This window comes from Lagopus leucura, unplaced genomic scaffold, assembly GCF_019238085.1.
Source record: "Lagopus leucura isolate 7727_CA_CO unplaced genomic scaffold, USGS_WTPT01 Super-Scaffold_100014, whole genome shotgun sequence".
NCBI classification, from domain to species: Eukaryota; Metazoa; Chordata; class Aves; order Galliformes; family Phasianidae; genus Lagopus; species Lagopus leucura.
The window spans coordinates 16,209,739-16,232,532 of record NW_024962268.1 but is presented as its reverse complement, the minus strand read 5'-3'; the positions used below and the strand labels follow the sequence as shown (position 1 = coordinate 16,232,532).

The window sequence follows — 22,794 nt, the reverse complement described above, 5'->3', positions numbered from 1 at the left end:
TCTGGAGATGTTCCAGACCTGCCTGGATGCCTACCTGTGCGACCTGCTGTAGGGAACCTGCTTTGGCAGGGGGGTTGGACTCGATGATCTCTGGAGCTCCCTTCCAACCCCTACAATTCTGTGATTCCATGATTCTGTGAAGTTGTACCAGAGGAGGTTTAGATTAGGCATAAGGAAGAGCTTTTTCTCTCAGAGAGTGGTCAGGCACTGGAAAGGCTGCCCAGGGAGGTGGTGGAGTCGCCGTCCCTGGCAGTGTTCAAGAGGCATCTGGATGAGGAGCTACAAGATATGGTTTAGTCTGTGGTAGCATGGTAATGGGAGGATGGTTGGACTAGGTGATCTTACAGGACCTTTCCAACCTTGCAATTCTATGATTCTATGAATCTGTGAATCTATGAACTCTACTGGCCTTAAAAGGTTATTGGTTCACGTAAAGGAATTATTGTGAAGTTATGGAACAGTATAGAAAGCATAATGTTCTGACTCAGCTAGTAGTTATTGATTTGTTGATTGAATTTGATAATATGGTAATTATGAAATATTATTTAGTATTATTCTTCTTTTGGCCTGTATATCTGCTGATCCCAAGTGATTCCACAGGACAGTCTGCACAAGAGAAGCACTTATCTGCAATCCATTGTTTTGGTTTTAAATATAATTTTTTCTCATTGGAACCATAATCTTTATTTTTCAGCACTATTCCAAGTCATTACGTTGTTGTGAGAGTGGTTAGATTGTATAGGCTTCATTTTTTTCTTTCTGTTTTTAATTTAATTTCATATATTTTAACTGCTTAGAGCTTATGTGGATTGATCTTTCTTCTCATTATTTGTGGCTTTTTGTAGATGATATATTTTTAACTACAATTTGGAGTAAGATTTTGCTGTCATGTGCTTTCATTGTGTGCATACATCAAGATTTACATAATGCAGTTTGTCTCCTATTTGTTTTCCAAGAGTTATGTCTAGCAGACCAACTTATTTGTAGGTACACAGTATAAAATATAAGCTGAAATGTGTATTATTTCACTCCAGGGAAGTGCACTGTGTTTTTTCCCCCCTCCTATCTTGATATGAGATAAATCTAATGACCATGCTTATTGAAATTAAAAATATGTTTAAATTTTGATTTTTGGATTCTTTCTGCTTTTTTAATCACATAGGGCTGCAAATGCAAAGCTTAACAATTTTTCTCTCCTGGAGCCCACACTTCACCGGCTTGGAGTACAGTTTAATGAGAACGTGGCCCATGACATCATGATAGGAAAGCATGGGGCTGCAACAAAGCTTTTATATGAATTGTACATTGCTTTAGAAAAAAAAAGAAAAACAAAGCTCACTGGAGTAGCTATGGAAGCAATAAGACCTGCAGTACCTGCAAGGCTCAAGTCTATTGGAAGTGTTTCATTTCGAGAGGTATTTAACTATGCCTATTTTGTATATATATATGCCACATCTACTAAGGTCTCTCAAGCATGTTGTGTGTTTCCCTGCCCACTTTTAAAAGCTCTCCTGTTCAAAATCCTTTGCCGTATATAGAAATTGGGATTACCTGGTTCGTCTGTGATTCATGAGGATAATATGTGTTCTGCGTTCCTTTATTCTGGCTTATTCAATGTTACCTGCTCTGTTTCCTTTTCCAGCTTTAAAATATGAATAGCAGCAAAGACTAGTAGTGGTTCAGTGGCTTCTGTTATACTTATTTTATCAGTATGGATTGCAGATTGCATTATACTTAGTTATAAATGTTTCCTGAAGGGAAAATTAGTCTGTATTAAGCTTTGTGCCACAGTGCTTTGATTCCTTCAGTTATATGTCTCCCCATATATTTATACTAGACTCTATCTGGTCAAATAACTGAACATGCTGAATACTGCAAAGAGGAAAAAATAAATGGGAAAGAGAGTATCTAAAATGAAGATCTGTAGGTGATATTCTTCTAAACAGTAATGTTCAGCATGTGCAAACCATAATCTTTTACCAGGATGAACAATCTTTAAAGAAGCTATGCATCATGAATCAAATTCAGCTGAGTAAATTTCTACGTATTTCCTGGCACACATCCTGGCAAATAGTTTACAGATATGAACATCACAGACAAATGCAGAGATAGCACCAAACAACCAATACACCCCTTCACCCTCTATGGATAGCTTCTATGGAAGCAACCGAGAGCTCTGAATAGATGTGTTCATCACAGAACAGCTGAGGTTGGAAGGGATCTGTAGAGGACTCATAATCCAGCTACCTTGCTGCTCTGTGCAGAGTCAAGTAGGTCAGGTTGCTCAGAACCTTGTCCAGCTCAATTTTGAATATCTCCAAAGGTGGAGATTTCACAGTGTTTCTAGGCAAGTTGTTGAGAATCATTTCCATTTAAAAAAAAAAAAAAAAAAACAAAAAAAAAAGCAAAAAAAACAAGTTTAAGTTGAACTTCTTGAATTTGTATTTGACGTTGTCCAAGTTCAGTTCTGCATGTTTTTCTCAATATAACTAGTCCTTTCTTTGAAAAATATTCGACCAAGTTTAGAAGTGGTTCTGTACATTATCACAGGATAACAGTTCAAAATGACTACTGGAAATTTTTTGTATTTAAAAGCTATATTTCTTACTATTTCTGACTCTATTATTGTAACATTTAATTCTAGCGTTTGAAATCTTTAACATCACATCAGGCTGATTTGCAACTACAGCAGGTTTCAGATTATTTTGAAATGAAATCTAAGACAATAGAAGATAAAATAGCTCATATACATATTTCAGAACAACAGAAATCTCAAAAACTTCAAGAGGAACAAAGAGCCCAAGACACTGAAAAGGTGAGTGCTTACATATTACTGAATCTTCTGGGAAAGTGTTTTCATAAGGTCATGTACATAATTCTCTTCTGCACCACTACGTTTGTAAAAAAAAAATAATAATAAAGAAGAAAGGGTGTCCACTTGATAAGCATGAATGTTTAGCTATAAAGCCAACATATTGTTAGAAGATTCTTAATGACAGTATTTAAAAATTTCATACTTAAAATTGACTGCATGTTGTCATGCATGAAAAATCTCGATAGACAGAATATAGATTTCACAGCTAGATGTATTTAAGGTGTACTTGTAAAAAAGGCTTTTCATGTATCTACACAAGAAAATATGAGCAATATCCCATAACCTTTTCATAATGAATTTTTGGAATAATAATCCTTTTACAGTTTATATTTACTTTTTAACTTTCTTTGGATCTTTATAGGGAAATGCCTTTTCAACACAATTCTGCTTTTACCTTCATGTATCGTGTATGCAATTTAGCATAAATGCAATTTTTGTACTTGATCACCTGAGACTCAGTGTTGATTGGTAATATTGCCTAATAGTATGTATGTTTCTTAGTTTCTGATATGAATTTTACTTGAAACAAGTGCCAGACCAGGGCTAGCATTTAATATAACCCCTTAAATGACTCTTCGGCATTGAACACAAACTGATTTTCTTTACAGATGTGCTTCTGTTATACCACACTCTTTCTTAATGCAAAGAAAATAACTAGAATAGAATATAGTTCAGCTGGAAAGGACTTACAGAGAACATCTGGTCCAACTGCATGGATGTGCCATTTTTTTATACTCGTACTTTAAGACAAAATGAAGACAACAAGCCTCATTTAAGAAAAAGAAATCATTTGATCAATGATGTTTTTTTCATTATGAGTCAGTTAAATTAGTTACATTTACTTCATAGATAAATAGATGGTATATTAGAAGTATATGGCATGTATTGTTTGAAGTCAAGTATCTGAACACATGATGTTGAATATTCAGCATTGCATAGGAAGAAGACAAAATGAAATAATGGCCCGGATTCAAGCAGCTGTTATACAGGTTCCAAAGCCATCACTAAGCCACACCTTAAAAGCTAATGAAGCAAAAAAATTGCTAAAGAAGAAAAGAGAAGTGGAGGTAACTATATTTTGTTAAAAGTAGTTGTATGAATTTGGAAAAGGTTAGTTTTTTAGGAGCATTTACACTTAATAATTCTGTACTTGTATCACCTACTGTAACTCTTAAAATTGTACATTAGCCTCAGTCAGTGAAAATCTGGCAAAATATCTTTCTGACATTTGTTACATAGGAAAATTTTGTTTTGATGGAAGAGGAAGTTGTTACTGAATAAACTGAAACAGATTATTTTTAAAATAGAGTATATAAACAGCTAATTTAGTAATTATTAGGGACTAATTCAAGATACTAAATCTAAAGCAGAACATAGCACAGCCTATCTTGTTTTAAAAATCCCTGATTAGAGATAATATATGAATTGCTAGAGTCCAATGTAAGTTGGCTTTACCCTGTAAATGGACAGCTGCAAGAACAGAATTTTGTATGGTGAACATAGGTATAGCTAGTATAAGGGGGAATTAAATGGAAATGGAAAGTAAGAGAAGAAAACAGCCTTGCCTTTCTTTATATCTATCTAATGCTTCATATGTTTTCAGTGTAAACTTTTTTCTCTTGAACTAATATGATGCAAAACTAATTCTCTATTATTCAATCTGTGAATAGTTGAAGCTCCCTTATGATGCTTTGTAACAAGAAAAGTGGCATTAAATTTTGTGTTATTTCTTTAGGACACTTACAAGGAGATTAACAAGTTTGAGAAGTCCATTGTAGGAAATGCTTTTGAAGTACACAGCCAAGTCATTGATAGGTAATATTTGAGTATTAGATTGTTAATCTTAGACAGGATCTTAACTGTAAGTGCCTGCTATCTATGCAGACAGCTACTTGAAGAGACTATAAGGTCTTTCTTCACTTAAACTGATTCTTCTGTGAGAGGTTTTTCATACTTCTGCTAGTGCTGTAACTACTCAAGCTCCACCCTCTGCTGCTACAGTGTTTTAACCTATAATTTTTGTAGGAATGGCTTAACCTTCCTTCTGTCCTTTTTACCATTTATATGGCAATAAAGGATATGAAGCGCATCTCTTATTCCCTGTTTATTACAATCATTGAGTCTGTAATATCAGATGTGCAGAGAGTAGGGAATGGTTTTGGATGTATGTAGGTCAGCCTGAAGGCAATGCCTCCTATTTCTTCTTGCAGAAACTACAACAAAGAGCATGATAATACTTTTTGATAGCGCAAATTCTCAGCTGCTGTTTTTCAACATAATCTCCACCATTCAGCTATGGATTTCTGCCAGTGATCAACAAGAGACTGCATTCTGTGTTTGCAAAAAATCTGCGTGAACAGAAGTGGCCCACTGCCACCAATGCTGAAATGCACCACCTGCTGCCTCACTGTGCCCACGTCCACTGTTTGGTCTCCATAAATGTTAAGCAAACTTTGATGGATATTAATTAGTGCATTTTTTTCCACATGGAGGAATTAAATTATATCTTTGTTTCATATATACTTCCATGTCAGATGCCATTTTGTCATATTGCCCCTCTGCTGCTATCTGTCATATGACTTCAGAATGTAACAGAATATTGGTGGGAAGGCTTAACCTCTACTACCATACCACCAATATCTATCTTTGACGTTGTCGACCAACATAATAAAACAGAAGGCATTACTTTCAGAACAGTCCTCGTATATATGTGGAAATACATTTCAAAATAAACTTTTTCCTTAGAGTTTTATTGTATAAACAGCAAAGTAGATAGAATAGCCATTCTATCACCTTTAATGATACGTATACCATATTCTGAGAAGGTGGCATACTGCTGTAAATACTTCTCTACAAAAACAAAACCTGATAATAACTATGAGAGAAAGTGCACTCAGAGTGTATGGATATATTTAAAGAGTAGCCTATGTTGCTTTGATATTCTGCAAATGATTCTAATTTTGTATTTCTGCAGAATTGGTTTTCTATATTAAATATTGGCAAATGAACAAATTGACAATCGGTTACATAAGGACTGGAGCTCTCCTATGGTCTCAGCAGTGATTGGTGGGTGCACAAGGGTCTCAAGGAGTAATCTCAATACTCACTGACTTTACTATTCAAGATAATTCTGTTGTGCATATGTTAGACTTGTGCCCAACTTCATGAAAATACCTCTAAAAAACCGTGAGTTCTATAAAGCCAGTGAACTTCTATTTCAATCTTTTATTTCAATTTTCTTATCAGTGATATACAAGAATCATTTCAAACACAGAAGTTGCAAGAAACAACCCTAGAAACTACAGCACAGGCAGCAACTGAGCTATTACCTACTTATTCAGATGATGAATATGTAAGAAAAATTCAAAAACATTTGGAGGAAGATGTGTTTGCTAGAGAACAACGAGAAAAAAGACGTCGTAAAATGTTAATGGAACAGCTAATAGCACATGAAACAGAAGAGGTGAGAGAAGTATAACACATACACAATTAGTAACCTAAATATTTGTTTGCAAGTACAAATCAACACTCTTTTGGAGGGTCTAATAACATTTGGAAGGTAGAAAAGATGGTATGTATACTTTACCTCTGAAAAGGACTTCTATGCCTTGTTTTTTCTTGGAAAAAGGAAAAAGAAAGGAAAAAGGTTTTCCATTCCTTCTTACTACACTTGTGCAATACATTATCCTTGTAAAATATAAAGCCTCAAATGAAGACAGAACTAAGGTGATTAAAAATCAGTTGTAGATCTGCCTATTTTCCTCAAAACAAGAATAACATTTGAACTTTAAATTATCATTATGTTTACTGGGTCTGAAGAAGGTACTTTCATTAAAAAAACAAATGCAACAGTACTCACTTTAAAACCTGTATTTGCAAATGTGTAATGCCATATTTTGTCTGGACTCTATGACTTTTGAAATCGTTGTGCAGTAAGATGTTTTATATACTTATGTTGCACATCAGAGCTTTGACTTTTGGCATATTATAGAGTAGAATATGTGTCCTGAGAAGATGTCTCTACTCTCTCAAAAAATGACTGTTGCAGATTATTTAATTTGAATCTTGTCCTGCATTGGGATAGACATATAGAAGTCACAGTACTTCTCAGCATCTCTCGCACACTCATGTTCTGCAAAAAACTAAGAACACCTGTATTGGCTTAGACTAAGAGTCTATTCGCACGTTATCTTTGAGCTCTCACAGACAGAAATTCTAGAGAATGCTCTTGCTAATATGCATAGATCATGAAGAAATTTTGCCACCCTCGTTGAGTGAAATCACTGTAGTGCCAAAACTTTCACCAGCTGTCACAGCCCCAGTACAACCCTAATGACCTGGACTAATGGTTCTGATAACCATTGACATTTGCTAAGTACAGCATAAAGCCAGCAAAGTGAGACAGAGCTATCCTGATGAGACAGCTGGTCCACCTCCAGTTGCAGTATAAACTTTGCCAGTTTGAGTTGAAGGAGGTGTTGCAATGTGCTTATTACAAGACTGTCTCCAGAAGGGCTCCAAAGTGGAGCAGAAGTACGGATACTGTCCCTAACTTCCTGGTAATTAAATTATTGCTGATGTAGAGACAGTAAGAGTTATAGACTGCAGGGATTAGAAGGAAAGTGAACAGTTGACCAAAACAGTAGCCTGATCAGCTAAAAGAATCACTTTTGTTTTATGACAGGGGAATTCTGTGAAAGTTCAGAAATGAAATATGGCTTGATTTAGAAAAGTGTGAAGTAATTTGATTTTTTTTTTTTTCTTTAGTTAAAGATTATTAAAAAAAATGCACAAAGTAGTTGAAAATATTTAAATAAATATTTAAATATTTAAATATAATTTAAATAAATAAAAATATTTAAATATTCAACCAGAAAGCATTTGCAAGCTGAAACTGTGGTCACTGAAGTCAGAATTTAAATTATAATACATAAAAATTGAACACAGGCCATCAGATCATCTAGAGTTATGTATTTAATTTTTTTAACATTAATGTCTTAACATTAAGACATGTACTTTATGTCTTCAGAGTGCTCCAGTTATTTTTCATGTCCATACAAATAAATCTCATCTAAAAGAATCTTGTTCCAATTTTCGAATCTTGGTACACTGTGAACTCTAGTAGAAATATGAGCCTGGAAGCAAGAATACTTAAAAATTACATGGTGTTCCTTTTAGTGGAGTATGTTATGATACCAGGCAGATTTTTACAGACAGGAAATAGAAGTGTTTGAGAGTAGCATAGTTTCATCATACCTGGATCTTTAATTTGCACCATTTCAACTAACTATTGTTCAAAGTGCTTGTTATTTTTAAATGTTTTGGTTAGATTTTCTCTTTGAATTTCAAAAGCTATCAGGAAATTGCTTCAGCAATATATTGAGAAGAAGGAAATGGGAGAGGAAGTTAATTTTTACTAGATTATTTCTTGTCAACCAAATAGATTTATGTATGCAAAGTGGTAAGATTTGGTCATAAATCTTATGACAACACAACAAGACAGAATAGTTTCATTTGTGATTAAACTAAACTGGGAAAGGGAGAGACGGAATAATTTAACACGTATGAGCATGAAACATAAACACAACATTAATGTTTGGCCACTGGATGCCACTGTTGTTTCAAGTAGGTTTAAAAAAAAGTGCATTATTTTTTAGAAAATTTTTGAATAGTTTCTAACAGGTCTCATTTACCATATTTATTAGTTCTTCAGACATATCAGCACCCTCTGTGGAGAAGTAGATGTAAAATATTAGGTACAAAATTGAAACTACCATTTTTGTTTTGTCTTCTAGTACACATAGAAGTTTTGAAGTTTTTCAACCTTAGGTCTGTCACTGTTTGCATGCAAGATACCACTGCTTTACTCCCCAAATCCAATAAGAGCTGTTTTGAAATTATGTTTGGTGTTCTGAATCCTAGTATCGCCGTCTCTGCAGATAATTAAGAGACATGTGGATGTGATTTTAAGGAACATAGTTTAGTGATGGGTCTTAGTAGATCAGGCTAGTGATTGGTCTTCACGATCTTGAAAGTCTTCTCCAGCTTAGACAATTCCATGATTCCATGTTTCTAATTTATCCTCTGATTTAATTCACCTTTCGGATTTCTTTATTCCTTAAACATTTCCTGCTGAGACTTTCCAAGCCTACTCTTTGTGTCAAAATATTCGATTATTTAGAATAATGTCAAAATTCCCTGCTCTCCAGTTAGCAAATAATCTTCCTTTTTCATTTGGAAAGAATGTATACTGGTAGATAAGGTGCTTTGATTTCTGATTGGGCCCACCACTTTGCACCTTAGAGTTGATGGATGGCTTCTTCAGTCCTCTATAAATTAGAATTTAAACATCCATCTCCCTCAAGTGGAGTACTTCTTGATGTAGTAATCCATGGCTAGGGACAAAATGCTGTCATAAAGAAAAGCAGAGCAGAAAAGTCTGCACAATCTCTATTCTTTTTTGAAATCTTAATGAAGTAGTTAGTCAGAAGAAGCAGTGGATAGAACTGAAGCAGCATGATGTCTCCTCTTATTCCCTGGATTTGATGAATATAGAAGACAAATGGGCAGATACACTATTCGGTAGGCAGTGCTATTGGTTAATTTGCTTACCTCAAATGTATCAAATGACACACAGCATGAATATGAAAATGCAAAGTGCATCTAAAATTGTTTTCCATTTTAGGGTTGCTGTGATGATACGAAAAGATAATGTACATAATATACAAATAGTACACTATGAATTAGACTCTCATTTTGCCATAATCTTTGTAGGGGGATAATCTTTGAGGCAGTTGAAACTCTGGGATTAAAGCCTGAGATGTGCACGTACTAATTTGTTCTCCATTAAAACTAGTGCACTGTGATGAAATACTGTGACAGGGAAGAAGAATGCAAAGCTTACATTTTGTCTAAAATAGTCAAAGCACTGAGGGATTTTCATATGTGCTTAGTCTTTTCAAGTCACTAGTATTTAATTAGGATATACTTTTTATAGCAATTACAGTGACAAAGGAACTAAAAAATATGGTTTTGTTTGAAAAATATGTTTTCTCTCAGATGTCAACATTAAAGATTTAAATGTGTTAAAAAGTTTTTGTTCTTATTATTGCAATTAAAATAAACAGGTTTTGCTATTTTTGTTACAAGACTAATAAAAGTGTTTGGTTGCGTTGTTTATGAGAGATCTAGATCTCTCTGTAGAATAAGTTGTTTATAGAAGTATGATAATATGCAACAAGTTTAAATTTTCATTTTGAGGAAAACTTATAGAGTGTGTTCTACCCTCTCTCAAACACTAAAAGCTAGTGAAAAATAAACATTAAAAAAAATAGAAGTAATACTTTCTTTTGGTTTATTTTTCTTTTGACTATTGACTGGCTTTAACCTATTTCTCTGTTCTGAGAAAGATTAATTTGAACTTTTCAAATCAATTTCCAGTTTAGGTCCTCAAATTTAAAATTAAAATTTATAGCAGTTTTTTTTCTTTATATGAATCAAAATTCCAGGGAATCCAAAGTTTTCTTTAAAATTCTGCTATAGAAGTGATATTTAGCAATAGAGTTTGAAAGGCAAGCTGATGCTTTTGATTACATCTCTGAAATAGTTCTGAACAGTGAAGATAGTGGAACTAAACTTTAGGTTTCATTAAGACACTTCAGGTTAGATTAAGCTTTCATTAAGATACCAGTGACAGCATGAAAGAGGTACAGTAGTGAAAAGTTACTGTTATGTTTTACCAAGAACTTTGAAAAGTAATAATTCACAATCTTCACAGTACATGATGTACATCAACCATGCTTCAAGCAATGTTCAGAATGATTTTCTTAAAACATTGAGTAAGAGATTCTAAGTACGATACTTTTTCCCGTTGAGAAATCTGAAGCTGTTACCCAGGAGACTTGTATTTTCCTATATTTGGAGTGTTTCCCCACATTCTCTGTTTCTGGAGTGGGGGAGATAATTATCTGAATCCCAAGAGAAAAGGATGAAGTTCAAACCCGTAGAAGAGTAGACTTATCAAGAGTTTATCAGAGTATGGCTGAGAATGGGGACAGGTGGAAAGCAAGTGCGGATAAGTGAAATGACAACCAATTAATAATTCGAGGAATGGATCTATATTTACATTCAGAAGCAGTTTTTTGAAATATATTGCAATTTCTTTACAATTGTGTTATTCTGAACAAGTGTAGTTATGCTTGGTGTATCTGTAAGATGTATTCAAAATTCACTTAATTGTTCTACAATTTTTGTTCATTTTACATAAATAATACTCGTGAATGCATATGCTATTCTAGATATAGGCATCAAATTAGCAAGTAAATGCTGTTGTATTACTTCATTCATATTTCTTATGAGATAGTGACGACTTGTCCATGAAATATTTTGTAACATGTCCTTAATGATATTTGTTAAATATATGTGATTTAGGAGATTTACCAGGAGGAACAACTTATTTACAAGCTCATGAGACAATCTCAGCAGGAGCGGAGGATTGCTGTTCAACTCATGCACGTTCGACATGAGAAAGAGGTCTTAAAACAAAACAGAATTTTCAGGGAAAAGCAGTATGAACAAAGACGACTTAAAGAGTTTCAGGAAGCTCTTGACAGAGAGGCGGTAAATAGTTACTTATTCCTTGAGTTGCTCTGGGAGCGTTACACTATCCACCTGTGGAATTTGCATTGTCAGCTGTTAGAATTCAGGTTTTTTTAGGGGTATGGTGACCTAGTGATTAATATATCACTTTTAACTATGTTTAAAATTACTGCAAAGCTCGTAGTGGATGGAATTGAGCAATTTAACATTTAACTGTGATCTTTTCTTATAAATTAATTTTAACCTTGTAGAACAACATCTCTGTGCTGAGATTAAAAGACTTTTGATGGGGCAAAATAACAGAAGTGATGAAAACAACTAAGTGGCAGAAAAACTTGACTCAAGAATTATGTATTTCATTTTCTTTAATATAATCTCTATCATCCTCTCTTTTTTTTAGCAAGTGCTGGTAATAAAGAATTTCATTTTTGAGTGCTCAATATTGTTGCCTTTGGGCTTAAAGTTTATTAGTAAAAAACAAACAAACAAAAAAAAATAGAAGAATTCATAATCCTGGGGCAAACTGCCAAGTGTTCTGCCCCCAGCAGGCTATAATGTGTAGAAATGCTACTTTGCTTCTGCCAAAAACAATTGCCAGCTTTAAATTCTTCAATCCATCTAGTTTCATATATAATCAGAATCTATAGGTATTGATTACTACATTTTTTTAAGTACATTTTTTGGCAAAAAGAAGGCCATCATCACACAAATTACTGATAATTCTCCACCAGGGCAAAAAATCTTTCTCAAAAGTCAAATGGTACCAATAATCTCAAATTATTTGCAGATCAGAATTTGTTAAGTTAAATTTCTTGTCACATGTTCTAAGTATTCCACATGGTTTTCAGTGAAAATCAGCCTTTATCAATGCATCTGCATTGTTGTTCCTTAGGAAGAGTAGACAGCATCATTTTATGTTTCTCTATACCCTAGCACTGAATATGTTCTTAATGCATATCATGAAAGAAGAAATAACATACTTCCTTTATTTCATTATGTTTTCCTAGTTAGAATGCAAAAAAAAAAAAAAGGGAATTACCCAATGGATAGAAGTTTTTAGATTTCATTTTATGTTAATGATCACTGTCTCATCTCTGGTGAGGATCTGTTTTCATTTCTAACCTTTACTGAGCAAGTTCATTTTCTTATCTATGATGGTGCATTTTTGCAGTTTGATTTTCTTTGCAATCTCAAATGTACCCTTTAAAAAAATTCTAGGCTCTTGCGAAACAAGAAAAAATTGATTGTGAAGAACAAATTGCCAAGGAAAGAGAGCATCATGAGAAAATTGCCATTGAAAGAGCTCAGGCTCATTATAAAATGCATTATTCCATATGTCAGGAAGTGATTGACCAAATTGTTGATTTGTCAACAAAAATAGGAGAATATCGAGTGCTGACAAACAAGTGAGTATGGTAGCTGTTAGGCAAAACTAACAGGTGTTAGGTAGCTGTTAGATTTAGTGATTCATGCTGGTTTGAGCACCGGAATGTTTGTGTGATTCTCTCTTCTGACATGCCCCAGTGCTGCAGGTTTTCTGAGAAGATCCTAAAAAGGCAGCAACTTCCATGTGGCTGCCTTCCGTGAGGTGGAAGCTTGGGTTCTCAATTGCTCTCATTCTGTCATTAAGATTCAGTGATTAGACTATGGGGTAAGGCTTACTGAATAAGAAAGTGTGCCAAAAGTTCCTTCCTTTTGGTGTAATTGTGTACTAAATGATAAAACTGTAACCATATGTTTATAGTTTGTGGAAATTATCTAAATTTAGGGCCAGTAAGTACTTGATGAAGTAGTCACTGTAGACACTGCTTAATTATTTTTGAACAATAAATAGGTTATTTAAAGCTGTAATATGCATCTACAGCAATTACTAAAAAAAAAAAAAAAAAAAAAAAAAAAAAAAAAAAAAAAAAAAAAAAAAAAAAAAAAAAAAAAAAAGAAAATCTAGTTCTATTCAAAATAGAACATTTTGAGCATTTGTCAAATTTAAACAGTTATAGGATTTAGCATCTAAAGATGTCAGTGTCATGTTTGCATTTAGCAATAGGAATAATTGTTTAATTACTTCTTACTTCGTGCAGTTTGTCTTGTTTCAGATGAATATTTTTCCTTTGTAAAGGAAAAGAAGGATTTTAATGGTTGGTACAGTACTGAATAAATTTTAGCTTCCAGAAAGAAAACCAAAAAAAGTGTAGATTTTTGGTGAGGAGAGACTTTAACCCACAGAAGAGGATAGAATTTGGAGCAATTTATTTAGGTACAGCACAACTGTTACTGCACAGATATTGCTGTAACACAAGTAAGATGCCACAGTAAGTGTTTTTATGGTTTCCCCCCTAAAAAGCTGTAGCAATTACAGAAAGCATTATAAACCATATCTAGTTTAGCATATCCATATTTCATGATTGTGATTCTTATAAATTTGGGTTCACTGTTCTCAGATGTCTATCTGCTTTTATTTTTTGTTTTGGAATGCCTTCATATTTGTTTCTTTGTTTGTTTTCTACTGCAGCAAAGTTCCATTGAAACTGATCTGTGATTGGAAGGAATTATTTTTTAATGGAAAATCGATATATGAAAAAGCCTCAATTAAAACTTTGCCAAGTGAACCAAACTCAGAACAACTTATAGAGTTGAATGAAATGGATCTGTTAGACGAAAAAGATTATGGTGAATACAAGGTACATGAAACAGACAGTCCATAATGGAATAATATAATACACCTTGATTGTTCTTAATTGTAAAAATTTTGTTGTAATATTACATTTTCTTCTTTCAATAGTTTATTACATCAGAATTTGACATGCATTTTCTTTTCATTACATGAGGTTCTACTGGAAATACATGGCTCTTCTGAATCTTAGTAGCAGCAGAGAGTTGCTGCAATTTTAAAACATTTAAAATTGAATGCTTACATATAACATTAATTGTATTTACCTAGTGAGTGTGTAAGATAAACAAAGAAATTACTGTGCAATTGATTTTAACTAATTGGAATTTGAAAGTGTGATTCACACAGAATCATATAGAATTGTAGGGGTTGGAAGGGAGCTCCAGAGATCATCGAGTCCAACCCCCCTGCCAAAGCAGGTTCCCTACAGCAGGTCGCACAGGTCGGCATCCAGGCAGGTCTGGAACATCTCCAGAGAAGGAGACTCCACCACCTCCCTGGGCAGCCTGTTCCAGTGCTCCGTCACCTCACTGTAAAGAAGTTCTTGCGCACATTTGTGCTGAACTTCCTATGCTGCAGTTTCTGGCCGTTTCCCCTTGTCCTGTCTCCACTCATCACTGAAAAGAGTCCGGCCTCGCCATTCTGCCCCCCACAGATTAATGCTACCTCGTTTGAAAATGTGAGAAGAGACAGTCAGCAAAAACAAGTGAGAAGAAATACAGTGTCTATTATAAAACCTGGTAGTCTTAATCCAAGTAATTTTGAATAAAAGTTTTTTAACAGGAATTATTGATTTGGGTGATCTATTCTCAACAGCAGCTTTTATAAAAATTAGTTTAAATGGCTAATATTTTGGCAGATCTTCTGTTAGGATACAAAGTATCTTAAAGTGTTTCTTCAAGTTTATGATACTTTTTATAATTTTAGATGTGGAAGATGAAGGGTGAATATTTCCCTGTTATAATTAAAAACTTTTCTGTAGTATTTTCCAAATTACAATATAGCTGATAGTTTCTTTGGAAAAAAAAAAAAAAAAAAACAGAACAGAAAAATCTATTTAATACGTGTAAGTCATTGCAAATATCCTGTCATTTGAAGTTTTGGGAAATTATAATCACATATGTTTGTGTTCTTACCAACTCCCTGAATCAACTGGTATATTTTTTTGCAGTCAGTCTGAAGTTTTGTTATCAGCTGTGGTAAATACCTGACAGCTGAGATATCTTTCTTGTCAATCTTAAAATATGTTTTTCTGATTAATTATAAGCTACCCGTTCATACTATATAAACTCACATAATAAATTTAATAATCACTCTCTTTGGGTGTGGAAAAAAATGGGGAGAAAAAGAAAATTGATTATTTTCAGTCATATTATTATTATTTGTATTGCAGAATCTAGTAGTTTCTTTCAATATAAGTCCAGTAACGGCGTTAAACACTTACTGACACATTTCAAGCCTCTTTTTCAGTACCAGACTATTTCAAATGTACACTCACGTACTTATTTTTTTTCCAGATGTTATTAATCTTACACTTTTCTGAATGCGTATTAGCCAAAAATAATACCTTGTGACTTGCATAAAATTGTTGGCATCAATCCACACTCATGTCAACTGAAAACCTAAGTGAATAGCAAGTATTTTCAGACTGTTCTATCTTGAAAATGTATTGTCTGGGCATTCTAGCAATGTTTATTATGATTTCTTCACCTAAGAAAAAAGCCAAGCACTGGCAGCCTGGCATGCCTCAAGAATGATAAGTTTTTAATAAGAATGCTGAGTTAAAGAAGCATATTTGATAAAATAAAATAAATAAAGTATGTACTATCAGCCTGTTGCTGATAGTAATTCCAGATTAGAATAAGCCTGGAAATATTTGAAAACTACCATAACATCCATTATGCCTAATCACTTCATAAATAAATACAATTCATGAAAAAAAAAGAAAAAAAAAAAAAGAAAAAAAAAAAAAAGCCACACCAAACATAACAGTAGGCACCACCCAAAATATCAAATAATTTTCGATTTTCTTTGAGAGCATTAACCAGGAATTAGGTAACTCTGTCCTGGATACCTGAAAACTTGTTTCTGACAGATAACCTAGTTTAACTAAGGACAGGTATGGCCGAGCAATTTTCTGATTAGAAAGACAAGAAATTCAAAAGGTGAGTACTTCAAATAAGAAACCTACCCCATTTAGAATTCATTTGTACCACAGGTTGGATAGAATTTTTAAAAATTGATCTCTCCTTTTTCTAGGGAAAATAGTTCAGATAGATTAAGGATTTGAACTTTTTTAAATTAATCTTTTCCACAACTTATTAAGAAGTACATATATCTGAGATATTTTAAGGAGGAGATATTTTACAGCTCAGAAATACTTTTTTCTGGTTTTAACTGATTAAATATAGGTCGCATTTTCATTTAAAGTAGTAGTAAGTTACATGGTATTAATTTACCTAATGCATATATCTTCAAAGTAAACTCTTATTAGAATATATGCTATAGCAATATATAACTTATGTTTACAAGTTCTGAAAAATACATATTCTACCTGGAACATGAATGTGTATAATATATTTCAGTAGAACTTTGATGTTCATGGTAATTAAATATTTAATTTATAGAATGATAGAATAGTTTAGATTGAAAGGGAATTTGTGGGCATGTAGTTCAACTTGTTTGCTCAAAGTGGATCTGACTTCTGAATAGATTGCTCCTTGTATTTTCCAGTCAGCTATCAAATATTTCCAAGGATGGGTCTCCCTGTGAAATCTGTGCCTGTTCTTATCTACCCTCATAGTGAATTTTTTTCTTTTTTCTTTTTTTAAGTGGAAATTCCTTTACTACTACATTCCTTTACTCCATTTACTACTACATTTAGGGTGTACTTTATTGAATATTTACAATTTACAAATATTTACAATATTTGTTATTGTATAATAAAGTACACTTAAATGAACAAAAGAATCTAATTGGGAGTGGTAATAACGCATGTATCTAGCAAACAGCAATCTACAGATGTGCCATTTAAGAATAACTGAAACGGAACTAGTATTTTCCTGCATACTAAGAGGTTCTTATTACAGCATAAACAGCACATGTCCTTCATAGTACTTTCCTAGTGGTATAGGATGCAATAATCCAGTGGCAAAAGATGTGTTAAATTTTTCTGACTACAAGCTTTTATTATCATCTTTCTCCAGCTGCAATTGTAAGGAAAAGCTGTATGCTTTTAACTCAACCAGAAGCTTCTAGTATTTCTTTTAAGGTTTTTATGATTTTGTCTTGTTGGGTACTGTTTTGTTTTGTTGTCACTACTGAATGTGTGTTAGGGAGATAAATGTATTTTAAATCTTTGTACAAATTTTCAAAGACGTGCTTGCTATACTGGGCAATAATACTGCCCCATCATTGGAGTGCTGAATGCTAGGATAATGGGTTTATATTCCAAAAAGTTATAGCTGATTCATTCTGTAGTACTAGTGAGATGACTTTTCGTGTTTGTGGGATTTTAAAGAATTATTCTAGATTTTGTAAAAATGATTGTAGGAGTTTTTGTCTGTCATCTAGGCCTTAGTGAATAGCAGTAAATCTTAATGATTATGACAATTACATCTTTTAATGAGGCTGTAATGTAAAAATATTTTAATATTAGTACTGTTCAGATTTGGTTATTATATGACTTTATATAATTACATATGTGTAGTAAGATGAAATACAATATATATTGCCTAACTGTTTGATAATTTATTTGCACAGAGTATGACAGGGGAATGGTGTCCAACTGACGAGAACAGAGAAAACATATCTCCTCTTAATAACAACATATTGGGTCATGTGCTTCATAGACTGATGGAGATTTTCTATCCTTCAAAACCCAGATCTTCACTGCCTATAATTCCTCCGTTTCGCATCAAGGGATGTATTCTGGGAAAACCTTTTAGTGGAAAAACTACCTGTGTAAATTTTCTTGAAAAAGGTAGAGTTTTGTTTAGCTTTTCATCTGAAAGCTCTTAAAGTTGACTCTTACAATAAAGTTTGTTTTTGCAAATCCTTTCATTACTAATCCTTGAACCTCACATGCAACTGTATTTTACTGAGGTTCCTTTCAAGTCATTCATTCATTATCTTCTAGCATAAGATTAAAAACAGCTGACCTCTCATATAATGTTGTTATAATATTTCTTCTGTATTTCTTGAGGATTTAAAAATGCTTTTGATTTCTCTGAAAATGTTTGTGATTGAAGAGACTAGCAGATATATATAAGATTGTGAATGCAGTGGTTACAGAGAAGAGACAGTGGAAACAACTTATATGAAAAGTCCAAACAAAAGGAATTGTGCATTCCTTCACATATAATGATACTCTCCTCCAATTACTGATTTAATTTCATTAATAGTCTCTCTTCATGTATGCTCAGCTCAAACTATAAAGCTATCTAATTTTTGTATATATTAGTTTGCAATATTCAGGTACTGTCTGTTGATACTCTGGTTCAGGAGGCCATCCAAGCTTTTCTTAATAATGAAATGAAAACTGAATACAACTTGATTTCTCAGGAAGCAGAGAGCTCTGCAAAACAAAACAAGGTAAGCATTCTTGTTAATTTTGGCTTTGGCTGTCTCAGGGAAAAGTGAGTGTATAAGGAAAAAAAGTACATTGTTTCAATTTCTTACTCAATACTCAAAGACTTAGAAGTTTTTTCTTAACAGACTTCAAGGTTCATCTTCAACTGACAGATTTGTTTTCCTGTATTGCATATTTTTTTTTCTAATCTATTTATTTTCTTAACTGACAAAAGGTTCAGAGGAACTTCTCAGCATCATCAATGACATTTCTAACAAGAACATTTGCTAATGGAACTGGAGGTATTTGTGTGTGTGTGTGCAGATACAAATTTAAATTAAATTTCATATAATTTAATTCTTATTAAATTTAAATTACAATTGCACTTTTTCCTGTTGACTTCATGTAGAATCCATGACATCTGAGTTTTCAGAATAGCCGCCATTATGAATTTTGTGTTTCTGTGCGTTCCCACTGTTTGGGAGAAGCAAGTGCAAACTGCTCCACACAGGAAAGTGAGCCAGGAGATGATGCCAATAATAAGTCTGGCAGAGCCAACACCTCATCAGTAAAGAGTGAACATATTGACTAAAGAGTAAGATTCAGAGACATTGACCAGCATAAGCCTCAGTCTGATGATAAATGTACTGATGCAGTAAATGTGAGATTGAGCGAGAAAGTCAAGCCATCAGATGTGGATCAGAATCAGAAGTGCTAACATGGGTGCTGCGCTCCTATAATGCACCACAGACAGTGTCTAGGTTGAAATCTTCATTCTGAAAGCACCTTCCAAAGGAATGTGAGGCAAGCCCTCTGTTTCCCTCACTTTACCTTTCTTTACAATAGCTCTTAACAACAAAGGAACTGATATTGGGCTCAGCTACTAAAATCAGAATCACAGAATGGTTGGGGGTGGAAGGAACTTCTGAAGGTCATCTAGTCCAACACTTTTCAAGGAAGGTTCAGTATTATATATTGTTTAGCACTGTGTTCACTTGGGAGTTAAACTTCACCAAGGATGGAAACTCCACAATCTCACTGGGTGGTGACTTGTTCCAATTTTCTATAACTCGTACAGTTCATATTTTATCATTCAAATAGAATTCAGTGTGTTTCAGTTTGTTTCCATTGCCTCTTGTCCCTTTTTCACTTGGCATCATTGAGATGATTGTGGCTCCAGCTTTACTCCACTTTACAAGTTCCCACTCAGGATTTCTTTTCCTGGGCTGAATAATTCCAGCTCTCAGCCTCTCCCTGTGTATCAGATGTTCTAACATCTTAATAATTGTTATGATCTTCTTCTGGATCTGCTGCAATGTATCCAGGTCTTTCTTGCCTCTGGAGAGCCTAGAACTGGACACAGCGTTCTAGATATGGTCTCACTGAGGCTGAGTATAGGGAAAGTACGATCTCCTGGTGACAATGCTGTGTTTCATGTATTCCAGGATGCTTCTGACCTTCCTTAATGCAGAGATGAGTCTCTGGCTCAAAATAATCTTGTCCTCAAAGGTCTTCTCTGCAAAGTTGCTTGCAGAGCAATTGGCCTCTAGACTTCCTTCCTAGTCTTAGGAGCCTGAGATTCCTGAAGGCAGGTTGTACTTGAAGAGACTAAGAGAGAGGAGACATTAAGTATCTCTGTCCTGTGCTCCAGTCAGCAGCAAGCTCGTGTTTCCACTGGTCTTCATTTTGCTGTGGAGATACCTATAAAGGTTCTGGTTTTGACCATGTGCAAGAAAATGTCTTTTTCCCATGAGAGCATTAAAACTGATTGTCTTTAGTGGTACTTTCTGTCACTGGAGGTTTTTGAGACTGGTAAAGCCTTGAGTAATGTGATCTGACATTCCGGCTGCTTTAACCGTAAAATTGAATTGATCTTTAGAGGTTGCTTGCAACTTGAATTTTTCAGTGATCCTATCATACTAATAATTGCAAATACCTTCTGTTTTAATTTGGTCATAGGACAATAATTAGACATGTATTTTTATTATTTAGCTATAGTAAGAAATATTACAGATGTGGAATTGTTAAACTTTCAAATGTACCTATTTTAGGTAACTGTTCTGTCAAAAAGCATCTGTCTGATCAGGAAATTGTATCAGACCACAAAGAGAATGACATATCTGAGGTTTGTAGTCCATTTTAACTACTACAATATAAAGATAGATTATTCAGAATCGTATCATTAAACAACAGAGTGGTGATACACTGTCACCGTTTTGCCTTTATTTACTGACCTGATTGCAAGTATTTTCTGTGAGAAATATCAAAAGAGATTTTGTAAGAATCTATTTCCGTGTATACTGGTTAGAGTTATACCTACAGCTAGAATTCTATGTAAGTGTCGTCCTGTTTGATCTCACAATTATGTAAGATAAGGTACTTTCTATATAATTTCTGAATTAGCAGAAATGTGATCTGAATGTTGCTGGTGCCACACAAATATTTCAACCCATCGCAAGGTGTCTTTTCTTTACATTCAAAAATAATTAATTCTACAGTTCTCTCAACTTTATTTTTCTTGCTGAAATGTACTTAAAAAGCAAGTAAGATACCTATATGAACATTGATGTTAAATATTGCTACAGAAAACTTAACTTCTAGCATTTTCTTAAGCCGTTAGAAATCAAACCATCACCGAGTTTAGAGTAGTGAAAATCAGAACATTAGGACAAAGGCACTTTTTTTTTTTTTTTTTTTTTTTTTTTTTTTTTTTTTTCAATATCTTTTGCTTTTCAATCTTATTTCTGTCTGTCTGTCATTTTCTTGTGTGTGATGACATTCAGTTCAACTTTTCAGTTGAATGAAGCCTCTTTAACATCAGTTAAAACTATATCTGGTAGGTAGATCATACAATAAACATTAAAGTAAATAAATAACACAATCAAGACTAAATATAATCAAGGAATGCAGAAGTATACAGTATTGCTCCAAAAGTATAAAGTATTGCTCCAAAAGTTACGCCTCCTATTTATTTCTGTAGAAACTATAATAGATACAAAGAACAACTGATAGAGCAAATTCTGAGCTACAGAACACTATTTTTATGAATAGCCACCACCATTTTCATCAGCAGTGAACAAGAGCCTGCATGCCATGCTCAGAAAAGTCTGCACCAGTTATGGTGAAACACTAACACTTTTGCCACTGCTGAAACACCCACCCACTACCTTGCTGTGCTTGTGTACACTGTTTGGTCTCCATAAATTTTCAGCAAGCATCAATGAATGTCAGTGGGTGCCAATTTTTTCCACGTGGAGGATTCAATTCCATACCTTTGCTTCACATGCCTTTCCTTCCATGTCAAGGCACCATTTTGTCAGTGTGCCCCTCTGCTGCCATCTGTCACATGCAAACAAAATGTAATTGAAATGCTGGTGAGAAGGTTCCTATTCTATTGCCGTACCACCACTATCTGCTTCTGATGTCATGGACCAACACAACAAAATAGGAAGCATTACTTTCAGAGCAGCCATCACATAATGATGTTCATTTTAACTGTGAGTGTTGTCAACATCCTGAGCTTTTTGTTCTTACATGTTCTTTTAACTGCTTTGCACTCCTCCACAGCTATCTGTACGTGCCCAGCTTGGCGCTGCATCACAGAAATTGCTGAAGAAAGGAAAAAGTATCCCTGATGAATTACTAGTTGACATCCTATTGGAAGCCATTAAGTATGAAATTATGTAGCTTTTTCTCCCCCTTAATTACTTAGAGTGTAATTATCAATTTTTTAGGACTAGATTCAGCCATTTCTCTTTAGTCAGTACATTAGTGGAAAATTGGAGTGTGCTATGGGCAAGTGGGACTGATCAGTGATTTAATGCTCATTTGAAAGAAATAGAATCCAGCCCTATATTTTAAAAGCATTAGTGTACACCATTGCAGTAAGTAAAAAAATAAACAACTATCACATAGTCATTAGATGTAAGTAATGTCTATATTTTGTTTATCAGTTTTCAACTATTCAGAATGTGCTAGTATTTTTTCCTCTAGATTTAATGTGAGATACATAATACAAACATTCATATTTCAACAATTATTTGTTTTTTTCTCTTCTTGCATTACAGAAAATTATCTCAA

General features: G+C 33.9%; 1 protein-coding gene across 1 annotated transcript in view; it reads left to right on the top strand.

Annotated features, from left to right (window-relative positions):
- Positions 1 to 22,794, top strand: part of SPEF2 (sperm flagellar 2) — a 47,364-nt gene that overhangs the window by 1,521 nt on the left and 23,049 nt on the right. The window contains 13 exon segments of the mRNA XM_042875361.1: positions 1,163 to 1,415; positions 2,645 to 2,815; positions 3,805 to 3,942; positions 4,611 to 4,690; positions 6,122 to 6,338; positions 11,306 to 11,494; positions 12,692 to 12,879; positions 13,986 to 14,154; positions 17,907 to 18,126; positions 18,607 to 18,737; positions 18,950 to 19,016; positions 20,766 to 20,839; positions 22,282 to 22,385. Of these exon segments, the coding sequence (XP_042731295.1) occupies positions 1,163 to 1,415; positions 2,645 to 2,815; positions 3,805 to 3,942; positions 4,611 to 4,690; positions 6,122 to 6,338; positions 11,306 to 11,494; positions 12,692 to 12,879; positions 13,986 to 14,154; positions 17,907 to 18,126; positions 18,607 to 18,737; positions 18,950 to 19,016; positions 20,766 to 20,839; positions 22,282 to 22,385 (2,001 nt within the window).